The sequence below is a fragment of the Babylonia areolata genome, chromosome 22, assembly GCF_041734735.1.
Source record: "Babylonia areolata isolate BAREFJ2019XMU chromosome 22, ASM4173473v1, whole genome shotgun sequence".
Taxonomy (NCBI): Eukaryota; Metazoa; Mollusca; class Gastropoda; order Neogastropoda; family Buccinidae; genus Babylonia; species Babylonia areolata.
Genome location: NC_134897.1, coordinates 647,232 through 662,700, shown reverse-complemented (window position 1 = coordinate 662,700; position 15,469 = coordinate 647,232). Strand labels below are relative to the sequence as shown.

The 15,469-nt window shown below is 51.6% G+C and overlaps 1 protein-coding gene across 1 annotated transcript in view; it reads left to right on the top strand.

Annotated features, from left to right (window-relative positions):
• LOC143297324 (matrilin-1-like) overlaps positions 1-11,450 on the top strand; it is a 38,155-nt gene extending 26,705 nt beyond the window's left edge. The window contains exons 9-11 of the mRNA XM_076609613.1: positions 3,343-3,381; positions 5,291-5,505; positions 10,713-11,450. Coding sequence (XP_076465728.1) covers positions 3,343-3,381; positions 5,291-5,505; positions 10,713-11,066 — 608 coding nt within the window. The 3' untranslated portion in view covers positions 11,067-11,450. The remainder of the gene's footprint in view (positions 1-3,342; positions 3,382-5,290; positions 5,506-10,712) is intronic.
• Positions 11,451-15,469: the final 4,019 nt, after the last annotated feature.

Sequence of the window (15,469 nt, the reverse complement as noted above, 5' to 3'; positions counted from 1 at the left end):
CTCTGTCTCTCTCTCTCTATCTGTCTGTCTCTGTCTGTCTCTGTCTGTCTGTCTGTCTCTGTCTCTCTTATCTATGTCCCCTCTCTCTCTCTCTCTCTCTCTCTCTCTCTTTCTGTGTCTGTCTTTATATCTACATGTCTGTCTGTCTGTCTGTTTGTCTCTGTCTGTCTCTGTCTCTCCCTCTCTCTCTCTCTGTCTCTCTCTCTCTCTCTCTCTCTCTCTCTGTGTGTGTGTCTCTGTCTGTCTCTGTCTCTGTCTCTCTCTCTCTCTCTCTCTCTCTCTCTCTCCACACGCACTTACCACACAAACACTTCCCGTCTGTGTACTGATAGGGTTACTGGTCATTCCAATTTTTATTACTGGAAAATGTCGAAGGCAGCAGAAAATAAAAGACTTGTTTCTTAACACATTGTGTCAATGTAGAACGTATCCAATCAAAATTCCTTTGCTATCGGTTTTTGTTCCGTTGCATTATTATTTTATTATTATTATTTTTTTGACCGGGACTGACACATCGGTAGGGGAATGTGGGGGGCCGGGGGAAGGGGGGGGCCGGGGGGGGGAGGGTTAGGGGGGGTTGTTGGGTGAGCATGTGTTGTGTTACTGTTACCAGGACTGTTACACTGCTGGGTAGGGTGTGTGTGTGTGTGTGTGGAGGGGAGGGAGGGTGGGGGAGGGGGGGCATGAGTTGTGTAATTATCATTAGGACTGTTACACTGCTGGTGAGGGTGTGAGGGGGTGGGCGGTTGGGGGTCGGGTGGGTGGGGGGTTGGGGATGTGTGACTGTCAGCAGGACTGTTACACTGTGTGTGGGGGGGTGGGGGGCATGAGTTGTGTACTTGTCATTAGGACTGTTACACTGCTGGTGAGGGTTTGTGAGGGGGGGTGGGGGGGGCGATGTGTGACTGTCAGCAGGACTGTTACACTGTGTGTGTGAGGAGGGGTGTGTGGGGGGGTGGGGGGCATGAGTTGTGTACTTGTCATTAGGACTGTTACACTGCTGGTGAGGGTGTGTGTGGGGGGTCGGGCGATGTGTGACTGTCGGCAGGACTGTTACACTGTGTGTGTGAGGAGGGGTGTGTGGGGGGGTGGGGGGCATGAGTTGTGTACTTGTCATTAGGACTGTTACACTGCTGGTGAGGGTTTGTGAGGGGGGGTGGGGGGGGCGATGTGTGACTGTCAGCAGGACTGTTATACTGTGTGGGGAGGGGGGGGTGTGGGGGGGTGGGGGGCATGAGTTGTGTAATTGTCATTAGGACTGTTACACTGCTGGTGAGGGTGTGTGTGTGGGGGGTCGGGCGGGTGGGGGGGGGCGATGTGTGACTGTCAGCAGGACTGTTATACTGTGTGGGGAGGGTGTGTGTGGGGGGTGTGTGTGGGGGGCATGAGTTGTGTACTTGTCATTAGGACTGTTACACTGCTGGTGAGGGTGTGTGTGTGGGGGGGGTGGTGGTGGGTGGGGGGTCGGGCGGGTGGGGGGAGGGCGATGTGTGACTGTCAGCAGGACTATTACACTGTGTGAGGAGGGTGTGAGTGTGTGGGGTGGGGGTCGGGGGTGTGTGTTGTGTTGTAACACTGCTGACTGTTACACTGCTTGGTGTGTGTGTGGGGGGGGTGGGGGTGGGGGGGGGTGAGGGTGGAGAGAGGGATGATGTATCACGTGGTGTTGACTGACCAGTCAGTGTGCGTGGTGTATCACGTGGTGCATCACGTGGTGCATCACGTGGTGTTGACTGACCAGTCAGTGTGCCCTCTGTGACAGTCTGTGTGGAGTCCTCTCCTTGTCTCCTTCCCTGTGTGTGTGTGTGTGTGTGTGTTGTTTCAGTGTGTATGTGTGTGTGTGTGTGTGTGTGTGTGTGTTGTTTCAGTGTGTGTGTGTGTGTGTGTGTGTGTGTGTGTGTGTGTGTTGTTTCAGTGTGTGTGTGTGTGTGTGTGTGTGTGTTGTTTCAGTGTGTGTGTGTGTGTGTGTGTGTGTGTGTGTGTGTGTGTGTGTGTGTGTTGTTGTTGTTGTTGTTTCAGTGTGTGTGAGTGTGTGTGTGTGTGTGTGTGTGTGTGTGTGTGTGTTGTTTCAGTGTGTGTGTGTGTGTGTGTGTGTGTGTGTGTGTGTGTGTGTGTGTTGTTGTTGTTTCAGTGTGTGTGAGTGTGTGTGTGTGTGTGTGTGTGTTGTTTCAGTGTGTGTGTGTGTGTGTGTGTGTTGTTTCAGTGTGTGTGAGTGTGTGTGTGTGTGTTGTTTCAGTGTGTGTGTGTGTGTGTGTGTGTGTGTGTGTTCTTTCAGTGTGTGTGAGTGTGTGTGTGTGTGTGTTGTTTCAGTGTGTGTGTGTGTGTGTGTGTTTGTGTGTGTGTTGTTTCAGTGTGTGTGTGTGTGTGTGTGTGTGTGTGTGTTGTTTCAGTGTGTGTGTGTGTGTGTGTGTGTGTTGTTTCAGTGTGTGTGTGTGTGTGTGTGTGTGTGTGTTGTTTCAGTGTGTGTGTGTGTGTGTGTGTGTGTGTGTTGTTTCAGTGTGTGTGTGTGTGTGTGTGTGTGTTGTTTCAGTGTGTGTGTGTGTGTGTGTGTGTGTGTGTGTTGTTTCAGTGTGAGTGTGTGTGTGTTGTTTCAGTGTGTGTGTGTGTGTGTGTGTGTGTGTGAGCATGCCAGTGACACTGACTGATATCAATGTATTGTACCAGTGACACTGATGTCAATGTGTTATTGTACCTGTGACACTGATGTCAATGTGTCATTGTACCTGAAACACTGATGTCAATGTGTCATTGTACCTGAAACACTGATGTCAATGTGCTATTGTACCTGAAACACTGATGTCAATGTGTTGTATCTGTGACACTGATGTCAATGTATGTTGCGGTCACAATGATGTCAATGTATGCTGTGGTCACAATGATGTCAATGTATGCTGTGGTCACAATGATGTCAATGTATGTTGCGGCATGTTGCGGTCAGACTGATGTCAATGCATGTTATGGTCACACTGATGTCAATGTATGTTGCGGTATGTTGCGGTCACAATGATGTCAATGCATGTTGCGGTCACACTGATGTCAATGTATGTTGCGGTCACACTGATGTCAATGTATGTTGCGGTCACAGTGATGTCAATGCATGTTGCGGTCACAGTGATGTCAATGTATGTTGCGGTCACAATGATGTCAATGTATGCTGTGGTCACAATGATGTCAATGTATGTTGCGGTATGTTGCGGTCAGACTGATGTCAATGCATGTTATGGTCTCAATGATGTCAATGTATGTTGCGGTATGTTGCGGTCACAATGATGTCAATGTATGTTGCGGTCACACTGATGTCAATGTATGTTGCGGTCACACTGATGTCAATGTATGTTGCAGTTCAAGGCCCGGACTACCAGGGGGACCGGCCTGCTACAGGTGAGTGGTGTTCACTGCTGCCCCTGCTTCCTTCACCGCTGGAGGCATTTTCATTTTCATTTTCATTTTATCACAACAAATTTCTCTGTGTGAAATTCGGGCTGCTCTCAACAGGGAGAGCGCGTCGCTACACAACAGCGCCACCCTTTTTTTTTTCTTTTTTTTTTTTAACCTGTGTGCAGTGTTACTTGTTTTTCATATTGACGTGGATTTTTCTACAGAATTTTGCCAGGAACAACCCTTTTGTTGCCGTGGGTCCTTTTACGTGCGCTAAGTGCATGCTGCACACGGGACCTCGGTTTATCGTCTCATCCGAATGACTAGCGTCCAGACCACCACTCAAGGTCTAGTGGAGGGGGAGAAAATATCGGCGGCTGAGCCGTGATTCGAACCAGCGCGCTCAGATTCTCTCGCTTCCTAGGCGGACGCGTTACCTCTAGGCCGTCACTCCACACAGGGACCGGGCTTGCTTCACTTGGCTTTCACAGGGCTGCTGTCCATGGGCCAACAACACATTTGTTTAGATATAAATTAAAATATAATTCCTCATACCCTGTGTCTGGACGGTGAACAGACAGAAAGATCCGAAAGACAGACAGGACAAGAATCAGTGAAGAAATTGTGACAAAGGACTGAGAGTTTGTATTGTATTTGTGCTTGAATGGGGAGCCAGTGAATTTATCATCATTGTTGTCTTATTTATTTATTTATTTATTATTATTATTATTATTATTTTACCTCCACAGCACAAAGACATCGTTTCTCACACACCTCCACAGCACAAAGACATCGTTTCTCACAGCACAAAGACATCGTTTCTCACACACCTCCACAGCACAAAGACATCGTTTCTCACACACCTCCACAGCACAAAGACATCGTTTCTCACGCACCTCCACAGCACAAAGACATCGTTTCTCACGCACCTCCACAGCACAAAGACATCGTTTCTCACACACCTCCACAGCACAAAGACATCGTTTCTCACGCACCTCCACAGCACAAAGACATCGTTTCTCACACACCTCCACAGCACAAAGACATCGTTTCTCACAGGACAAAGACATCGTTTCTCACACACCTCCACAGCACAAAGACATCGTTTCTCACGCACCTCCACAGCACAAAGACATCGTTTCTCACACACCTCCACAGCACAAAGACATCGTTTCTCACGCACCTTCACAGCACAAAGACATCGTTTCTCACACACCTCCACAGCACAAAGACATCGTTTCTCACGCACCTCCACAGCACAAAGACATCGTTTCTCACGCACCTCCACAGCACAAAGACATCGTTTCTCACGCACCTCCACAGCACAAAGACATCGTTTCTCACACACCTCCACAGCACAAAGACATCGTTTCTCACGCACCTCCACAGCACAAAGACATCGTTTCTCACACACCTCTACAGCACAAAGACATTCCATGCTCTAATTGTCAGTAAAATATTAATATCAAAACGTATTTGAACTTACTTATTCACGAGTTCCCATTACATAATCTCATAGTTATTTTCACCACTTTTTGTGGTCTTAATCTTCACACATTTGTATTCAGTTATTAAATTTCTTTCACTGTATGTTAAATCAGTCTGGTTTCATTTACTGTTTTCGCAACGACAAGAACAATCATCATCATTATCATCATCATCATCATCATCTGTGTTACATTACTACTACTACTACTACTCCTGCTGCTGTTGCTGCTTCTAACAACAACAACAACAACAACATCAACAACAAATTCTTGTTGTTTTTGTTGTTGTTTTTGCTACTAAAGAAAATGATGTCAGATGTATTTGTGTGTCAGCACATTCATCATCAACCATTAGTGTTGTCAGGCTGTGACGTCAGAACGCCGACTGACGTCGTGTTTGTCTATGACGCCTTGTCATGTTGCAGCCTGTGACGTCAAAACGCCGGCTGACGTAGTGTTTGTCTATGACGGAGCCTCTGTCAGCCGGCACCAGAACGAGGTGGTGACGGGGATCATCCGGGCACTGGTGACCCACATGGACCCTGACCCCCACACTGTCCGCTTTGGACTCGTCCGACACAACTGCTACAAGGGAGACAACATCGACCTAAGGACGGGAGCTGATGTCAGCGTTTTGCAGGTATTACCTCCCTTCTCTCTGAGTCATCTGGCTGGGCTACTACTACGATCACTACTGCTGTTATTACTGGATATTTATATAGCACATTATCCAGAAACCCGCTCTCGATGCTCGGCTTTCTACACAACACATTACATAATTATGCACATCATAATAAACCCAGCAACTCATGGACATAAGCATATTGCATACATAAATGTAAACATACAGTCAAAAGTACATATATCCGTACTTACACCATCCCAATACACACATAAATACACACACACACACACACACACACACATATTGTACACATGCATATAAATAAACGCACAGCCAAGCATACTGCATGATTACACAGAAGTATGTACTGATTGGGTGGACATGCCACAAGGAAACCTATTGCTGAGAAGGGAGGTGAGTTTTGAGGCCAGTTTCGTGCGGGAGGTTGTCAGGGAGCCTTTCCACGTGAGGCATCCCGAGAAGTGTGACAGAAGAAGATCGGAGCTGGTGAGACAGAGTATAGGTATGGAGAAGTTCAGAAAGGCACCTACTAACTGCAGAAAAAGGCAGAGTGGATAGTTTGTAGTTCGCTCGATCAGAAACAAGCAGGGGTCGTTACGCTGTGTTGATAGCCTCTTTAAAGGACCTTTAGTTAGTTTCCATCTAATGATATTTAGCTATGTCAGGTCAGGGGCATAGCCCTTGCTACTGGTACCATGTAACCCGGTACTACCTGCCCCATGTGAAGTCTCCCAACCACGGACCAGGCGGAGGAGGAAACCTTTTCCAAACGGCTGTAAAGGCGGAAGAGGATAACCAGAGTGCAGGGGGGGGGGGGGAGGGGAGCTCTTATCCTTGGCTGGAAGTCTTCCTAGGAGACGGAACTCCGAAGAAAAAAACCTGCACCTGCCGAGGCCGTTCTACATGTGGCAGTATCTGCACCTGTGGGACTCTGAGCGTCCGCAGGCGGGGAAGGGACTGCACAACTCCTCCTCACTAAAACAAGTCACCTGTGCTGGTCAGGCAACCAGGCTAATGTCGGAACGACGAGCTAGCCTTTCAACACCCAGCTTTTCCAAGCCCTGCGGCGATGGAGAAGTGGTAACGGGGACAGGCAGAGGATGCTGCTGGCAGTTCCTAGTCACTACTCTGCACGCAGGCGGCTGTGGGGTGATGATTGTCTGCTGTAGACTGGGGCAGATGCGGCGCCTGTATCCTCACACAGCGTCAGAGCAGCCCTTTTTAGGAACAGCACTGCTCTCCCCATACGGGGAAGGGGAGATAAAAGGATCCCTAAACAAAGCCTGCCTCACCTAGGACATCCAACACTAGCGGTCGAAAACAACAGAAGAAAAGAACCAGGAGTCATGCCCTGACTCTGGGTGCCTGGAATGTTCGCACCCTTTTAGACAGAGACGACAGACCAGAAAGGCGCACAGCGCTCATTGCTAGAATGCTTGATCGCTACCAGGTGGACATAGCAGCCCTGAGCGAAACCAGGTTTGCTGGTGAAACCCAGCTGGAGGAAGTTGGAGGGGGCTACACCTTCTGCTGCACTGGGAATCCAGATGGCACCCCAAGAACCTCAGGCGTGGGCTTTGCCATACAAACCAAACTTGCACACAGCTTGACAGCCTTCCACGTGGGATAAACGATAGGCTGATGACCCTGCGTCTGAAGCTGTCCGAGGATTGCTTCTCCACAGTCATCAGCTGCTATGCCCCGACGATGACCAACCCTGATGACATCAAAGAACCTTTCTACGAGGAATTCAGCCACACCATTTCAGCAGTAGACAGAAAGGACAGGCTAATCATCCTTGGGGATTTCAATGCCTGTGTTGGCGTGGACTTCTCCTCGTGACCAAAATTCCTAGGACAGCATGGCACTGGCAAGTGCAACTCCAACGGACTGCTTTTGCTCTCGCTCTGCACGCAGCATGGACTGACCATTATCAACACCCTCTTCCAACAAGCAGACAAGTACAAGAACACATGGATGCACCCCCGCTCCAAGCAATGGCACATGCTGGACTATGTGATTGTCCGGCAGAGGGACGGAGGTGATGTTTCCATTACACGCTGCATGAGAGGAGCAGTCTCTTGGTCGGACCATCGCCTGGTACGCAGCAAGATGAACCTCAGACTTGCATGCAAGCTCCAGCCAGCCAGGCAGAAACCCCCAAGGAAGCTGAACATCCACCACCTCCCTATCACCAAGGATGTGCTGCAGCAGCGAATCCAAGCAGTTCTCCAAGAAATTCCTGCATCAACTGATGTAGAAGAGGTATGGAGCACCTTTAGAGATGTCATGTACACAGCAGCAGCTGACACACTTGGCTTTGTACAGAGGGGCCACAAAGACTGGTTTGACGAGAATGACTCTGGAATCTCCAAGTTCCTGAACACACTGCATATACGGCATCAGGATCACATTTCTGATAAAGACTGCCAGAAGAAGAAGGACCAGTACTTGCAAACCAAGCAACTTGTACAGAAGAGGCTGCATGAGATGAAGAACACCTGGTGGGAGAGAAAGTCCCAAAAGCTTCATTCAGCTGCTGATGCTCATGACATGAAGACCTTCCATGACAGTCTCCGAGCTGTGTATGGGTCGAGAGTCACAGGATCAACCCCTGTCCGAGCCTTGGACTAGACCACCCTCCTGACAGACAAGAAAGATATTCTTGCCCGCTGGGCAGAGCACTTCAACACCCTCCTCAACAGGGACTCGTCTGTATCTGACGAGGTAATTGCAGCCCTCCCACAGCTACCAGTCAATGACTCGCTAGCTGCTCCTCCCACCAAGGCCGAGACCCGGAAGGCCCTGAAGCTGACAACGTCAGGAAAAGCGCCAGGAGCGGATGGAATCCAGGCTGACATCTACAAGTATGGAGGCGAGGTGCTGACAGACAAGCTGACCGCCCTGTTCCAGTCTATCTCGGAGGCAGGGGTGGTCCTCCAGGATTTCAAGGATGCTTCAACTGTCCACATTTACAAACGGAAGGGAGACAAAACATCCTGCGATAACCACTGTGGAATCTCTCTAGTCTGCATCGCCGGCAAGATTTTCGCCTGCATCATACTGAACAGACTGGTTGACCATGTCTCCAACTCAGTCATCCCTGAAGCACAGTGCGGCTTCCAGTGCTGCTGTACGCCAGATGCAAGAGAAGTGCCGTGAGCAGAACAAGGAGTTCCACATGGTCTTTGTAGACCTGACTAAGGCCTTCGACACGGTGAACCGCCATGGTCTGTGGAAGATCCTCCTAAAGTTCGGCTGCCCAGAGAGCCTAATTCAGCTGATTGCGTCATTCAATGATGGCATGCAGGCAAGAGTACAGGAAAATACTGACATGTCGGATCCGTTCCCTGTGGTAAATGGAGTGAAGCAGGGCTGCGTCCTGGCACCCACACTGTTCCATTCTCTCCTCTGCCATGCTGATTGACGCCTTCCAAGACTGTGACCGGGGCATCTACATTTAGTTTCGCACAGATGGCAAACTTTTCAACTAGCGGCGACTCCATGCCAGGTCCAGGGTGTTTGAGACACTGTTGAGAGAGTTCCTCTTCGCTGATGACTGTGCGCTTGCTGCACACCCCCATGAAGACATGCAGCTCATTATGGACAGGTTCGCAACCTCCTGCAGGCGCATTTGACTCACCATCAGCCTCGGCAAGACCGAGTCCATGTACCAACCAGCTAGCTCACAGAACGCCAGTATCTCCCCCCCCCCACCCCCCACCCCCAACCTGCAATCAAGACTGATGACACAGAGATCAAGTCAGTCGACACGTTTTGCTACCTGGGCAGCACCCTATGAAGCAACGGAGCCCTTGATACAGAAGTGACGCTGCACATCACCAAGGCCAGCTCCGCCTTTGGCAGACTCAACAACAGGCTGTGGAAAAACAAAGGCATCAGGCTCAGCACCAAGATGAAAACCTACAGAGCTGTTGTGCTGACCACCTTGTTGTACTGCTGTGAAACATGGACGACGTATCGCCGTCACATTCACCAACTTGAGCAGTTTCACCAGAGATGTCTACGAAAGATCATCGGCATAAAGTGGCAAGACAGGGTCTCCAACCTCCAGGTCCTAGAGAGGAGCGGCCTGCCCAGCATCGAAAGCCTGCTGATCCAGTGTCAGCTACGCTGGACAGGACACGTTGTCCACATGACAGACAGCAGGATCCCGTAGATGCTTATGTATGGCCAGCTGAAGAAAGGCCACCGCAAACTTGGAAGACCCTGCAAGCGCTTCAGGGACACCTTGAAGACAAACCTAAAAGCCTGTGACATAGACATCATTTCTTGGGAAACTGATGCCCTTGACCGCTCTCGCTGTAGGATGCTGTGCTCTAGTGGCATAAAGACGTTTGAAAACAAGAGAATGCTGGCCATTAAGGAGATGCGTGAGCGAAGGAAGCAGGGCTCAACTTCTGGAGACGTTTTCTCTTGCAACATCCGTGGGAAGTGCTGTGCATCTAGAATCGGCCTCTTCTCCCATGTGAGGACACAACCGACAGTGAGTGAGCGTCCCTCCCAGCGTGGAGACTACCACCACGTCCCTCAAACAACAGCACCCCATGAATCTGCCGACACTGAAGATACTGACAGGACTCAACCCAAGCACAGAAGTGGAGGGGTATCGAAACTGAGGTCACCATGAGATCAGGGCATGAAATGCCACAGACTTTGAGACTGTTTTGTTTATATTGATGACGATGGAGGAGGACGAGAAGGACGATGACGATGACGACGTTGCTATGGAGGTCCATTTTGGTTTGGGACTGCGTGACAAGGCTGTACTCTACGCTTCCTGTCATAATCCTGGTGTTAACCAGGCCCGAGAGATACAGACACTTGCAGTGTTGGTCAGGTAATTAGAGCAACACACCCAAAGACGCATCCTTGTAGTGGATGACACTTGACTGTGTGGTCCCAGTCTCCCCATTTAAGCCCACAGCACACTCAACTCTGGGTAGGAGCCGGCCACTGGCCGAAAAACCCACCTCCGCTGGGATTCGAACCCGTGTCCTCCCAGCCGTCAGCCCGCGACGCTAACCACTTTGCCACGGCGGTTGGCAAATCTGCCACTCTTTGTTCAGGTCAGTGTTTGGATGGATCAGGATTCGCTCAGGACATTTTTGGTATTTCTCCCGCGTTTTTGTGAAGTTGAGTGACTTTACTCTGTTTCATGTTCTGCTATTTGCTGCCAGGATTACCTGGACAAGACGATCCATCACGGACTGCACTCTCTCCTGAAGCGAGTTCGTCTCCATGGCTACCTGACCCCAGGTGGCAGATCAAAGCCAAGGTCACGCAAGGTCATGGTGCTCTTCATCACCAGCAAGATGGCAGACGCGGGCGCTGTGGAGAAGGAGGTGATGCGGCTGAAGTTCCAGGGGGTAGGGGTGGTGGTGGTGGCGCTGGACACGGCCCGGGACAAGGTGGACGTGCTGACCAGACTGTCGTCCGTGCCGCCCGTGCTGCTGGACTCTGGCTCTGCTGGGGGGGCCTCTCAGGACCAGCTGTTCAGGGCCTTCTGCCAGCTCCACACTGCACTGTACTGAACCCTCTGCCAGCTCCACACTGCACTGTACTGAACCCTCTGCCAGCTCCACACTACGCTGTACTGAACCCTCTGTCAGCTCCACACTACGCTGTACTGAACCCTCTGCCAGCTGTACACTACACTGTACTGAACCCTCTGCCAGCTCTACACTGTACTGTACTGTACTGAACCCTCTGCCAGCTCCACACTACGCTGTACTGAACCCTCTGTCAGCTCTACACTACACTGTACTGAACCCTCTGCCAGCTCCACACTATGCTGTACTGAACCCTCTGCCAGCTCCACACTACGCTGTACTGAACCCTCTGTCAGCTCTACACTACACTGTACTGAACCCTCTGTCATCTCCACACTACACTGTACTGAACCCTCTGCCAGCTCCACACTACGCTTTTCTGAACCCTCTGTCAGCTCCACACTACACTGTACTGAACCCTCTGCCAGCTCCACACTACGCTGTACTGAACCCTCTGCCAGCTCTACACTACACTGTACTGAACCCTCTGCCAGCTCCACACTACACTGTACTGAACCCTCTGCCAGCTCTACACTACACTGTACTGAACCCTCTGCCAGCTCTACACTACACTGTACTGAACCCTCTGCCAGCTCTACACTACGCTGTACTGAACCCTCTGTCAGCTCCACACTACGCTGTACTGAACCCTCTGCCAGCTCCACACTATGCTGTACTGAACCCTCTGTCAGCTCCACACTACACTGTACTGAACCCTCTGTCATCTCTACACTACACTGTACTGAACCCTCTGCCAGCTCCACACTACGCTTTTCTGAACCCTCTGTCAGCTCCACACTACACTGTACTGAACCCTCTGCCAGCTCCACACTACACTGTACTGAACCCTCTGTCAGCTCCACACTACACTGTACTGAACCCTCTGCCAGCTCTACACTACACTGTACTGAACCCTCTGTCATCTCCACACTACACTGTACTGAAACCTCTGTCAGCTCTACACTACAGTGTACTGAACCCTCTGTCATCTCCACACTACACTGTACTGAACCCTCTGCCAGCTCCACACTACACTGTACTGAACCCCCTGCCAGCTCCACACTACACTGTACTGAACCCTCTGTCATCTCCACACTACGCTGTACTGAACCCTCTGTCAGCTCCACACTACACTGTACTGAACCCTCTGTCATCTCTACACTACACTGTACTGAACCCTCTGCCAGCTCCACACTACACTGTACTGAACCCTCTGTCATCTCCACACTACACTGTACTGAACCCTGTCAGCTCCACACTACACTGTACTGAACCCTCTGCCAGCTCCACACTACACTGTACTGAACCCTGTCAGCTCCACACCAAGCTGTACTCAATCCTCTGTCAGCTCCACACTACACTGTACTGAACCCTCTGTCATCTCTACACTACACTGTACTGAACCCTCTGTCATCTCCACACTACACTGTACTGAACCCTCTGTCATCTCTACACTACACTGTACTGAAACCTCTGTCATCTCCACACTACATTGTACTGAACCCTCTGCCAGCTCCACACTACACTGTACTGAACCCTCTGTCAACTCCACAGCAAGCTGTACTGAACCCTCTGTCATCTCCGCACCGTGGTCTGAAGAGCACATACAGGTGAATGATAGGTAGAGGCAGACAGGTTTGGGAAGGCCCTCATCACGCTTGGCTTCAATGCAGACTAAGTGCAGACCCGTCTATGCAGACTTCAGTGCAGACCAGTACAAACTTCAGTGCAGACTTCAGTGCAGACGTCAATGCAGACTTCAGTGCAGATCCGTACAGACTTCAGTGCAGACCTGTCAATGCAGACTTCAGTGCAGATCAGTACAAACTTCAGTGCAGACTTCAGTGCAGACTTCAGTGCAGATCCGTCAATGCAGACTTCAGTGCAGACTGTTTCAGTGTGATTGTGGAAACGTGATGACCCAAGGACGTTGTCGCTCATGTATTTATTTTCTTCACAATGCAGCAAACTATGTACGTGGTGCTATTCAAACAGGAGTCAGAACCATGTTGGTCCAATTTTTTTTTTAAAAACAATATGACATTTCTTGTCAACATACCCGCTTTTATCCGAGTCAAACTACTTATTCATCTTCATTACTTTGGGATCAATTTTTGTTTCTTATTTTACAATTCATTCAAAACTATTTATGCATTTAAAAAACAAAAAACAACAACAAAAAAACATTTTTTTTTTTAATAGAAATATGCAACATCAGAACACAATTACGTATGATTCAAACTCGCGGCAATTGCAGTCACAACTGCTTAAAAAAAAAAGAAGAAAAAAGCAATAACCATTGCCTCCGTTTCCCAGCCATTGTTCTCAGACATGTCATGGCTGTTGAACATTGGATGACGATGTTAGTGTGCAGCGCGCGCACGCACGCACGCACCCCCCCCCCCCCACCCCACCCCCACCCCCCACCCGCACCCGCACCCCCAGGCCCCCGGCCCCTGCCCACAGCATTGCAGACACTGACCTTTGTTGACATCCGAGCATTCAGTGCTGATTGTTGGTGCAGAGACTCCTTCACTGTGTGTTAAGTGCTGATTGTTGGTGCAGACACTGTGTGTTAAGTGCTGATTGTTGGTGCAGACACGGTGTTAAGTGCTGATTGTTGGGTGCAGACACTGTGTTTGGAGTGCTGACTGTTGGGTACAGACACTGTGTGTGTGAGGGGTGCTGACTGTTGGGTGCAGACACCGTGTGTGGGGGGTGCTGACTGTTGGGTGCAGACACTGTGTGTGTGTGTGTGTGTGGGTGTGTGTGGGGGGGGGGGGGTGCTGACTGTTGGGTGCAGACACTGTATGTGTGTGTGGGGGGGGGGAGGGGTGCTGACTGTTGGGTGCAGACACTGTGTGTGTGTGTGTGGGGGGGGGGGGGGTGCTGACTGTTGGGTGCAGACACTGTGTGTGTGTGTGTGTGTGGGGGGGGTGCTGACTGTTGGGTGCAGACACTGTGTGTGTGTGTGTGTGTGGGGGGGGGGTGCTGACTGTTGGGTGCAGACACTGTGTGTGTGTAGGGGGGGGGGGGTGCTGACTGTTGGGTGCAGACACTGTGTGTGTGTAGGGGGGGGGGTGCTGACTGTTGGGTGCAGACACTGTGTGTGTGTGTGTGGGGGGGGGGGGGGGGTGCTGACTGTTGGGTGCAAACACTGTGTGTGTGTGTGTGGGGGGAGGGTGCTGACTGTTGGGTGCAGACACTGTGTGTGTGTGTGGGGGGGGGGGGGTGCTGACTGTTGGGTGCAGACACTGTGTGTGTGTGTAGGGGTGGGGGTGGGGTGGGTGCTGACTGTTGGGTGCAAACACTGTGTGTGTGTGTGGGGGGGGGGGGGGGTGCTGACTGTTGGGTGCAGGACACTGTGTGTGTGTGTGGGGGGGGGGGGGGTGCTGACTGTTGGGTGCAGACACTGTGTGTGTGTGTGTGGGGGGGGGAGGGGTGCTGACTGTTGGGTGCAGACACTGTGTGTGTGTGTGTGGGGGGGTGGGGGGGGGTGCTGACTGTTGGGTGCAGACACTGTGTGTGTGGGGGGTGCTGACTGTTGGGTGCAGACACTGTGTGTGTGGGGGGTGCTGACTGTTGGGTGCAGACACTGTGTGTGTGGGGGGTGCTGACTGTTGGGTGCAGACACTGTGTGTGTGTGTGGGGGGGGGGGGTGCTGACTGTGTGTGTGTGTGGGGGGGGGGGGTGCTGACTGTTGGGTGCAGACACTGTGTGTGTGGGGGGGGGGGGGGGGGGTGCTGACTGTTGGGTGCAGACACTGTGTGTGGGGGGGGGGGGGGGTGCTGACTGTTGGGTGCAGACACTGTGTGTGTGTGTGTGGGGGGGGGGGGTGCTGACTGTGTGTGTGTGTGTGGGGGGGGGGGGGGTTCTGACTTTTGGGTGCAGACACTGTGTGTGTGTGGGAGGGGGGTGCTGACTGTTGGGTGCAGACACTGTGTGTGTGTGTGTGTCGGGGGGGGGTGCTGACTGTTGGGTACAGACACTGTGTGTGTGTGTGTGTGTGTGGGGGGGTGCTGCTGACTGTTGGGTGCAGACACTGTGTGTGTGTGGAGGGGGGGGGTGCTGACTGTGGGGTGCAGACACTGTGTGCGTGAGGGGGGGGGGGTGCAGACTGTGTGTGTGTGTGCGGGGGGTGCTGACTGTGGGGTGCTGACTCTGTGTGTGTGCTGATTGTGGGGTGCAGACTGTGTGTGTGTGTGGGTGGGGGGTGCTGACTGTGGGGTGCTGACTGTGGGGTGCAGACTCTGTGTGTGTGTGGGGGGGGGTGCTGACTGTGGGGTGCAGGGGGGGTGCTGACTGTGGGGTGCAGACTCTGTGTGTGTGGGTGGGTGGGGGGTGCTGACTGTGGAGTGCAGACTCTGTGTGTGTGTGGGTGGGGT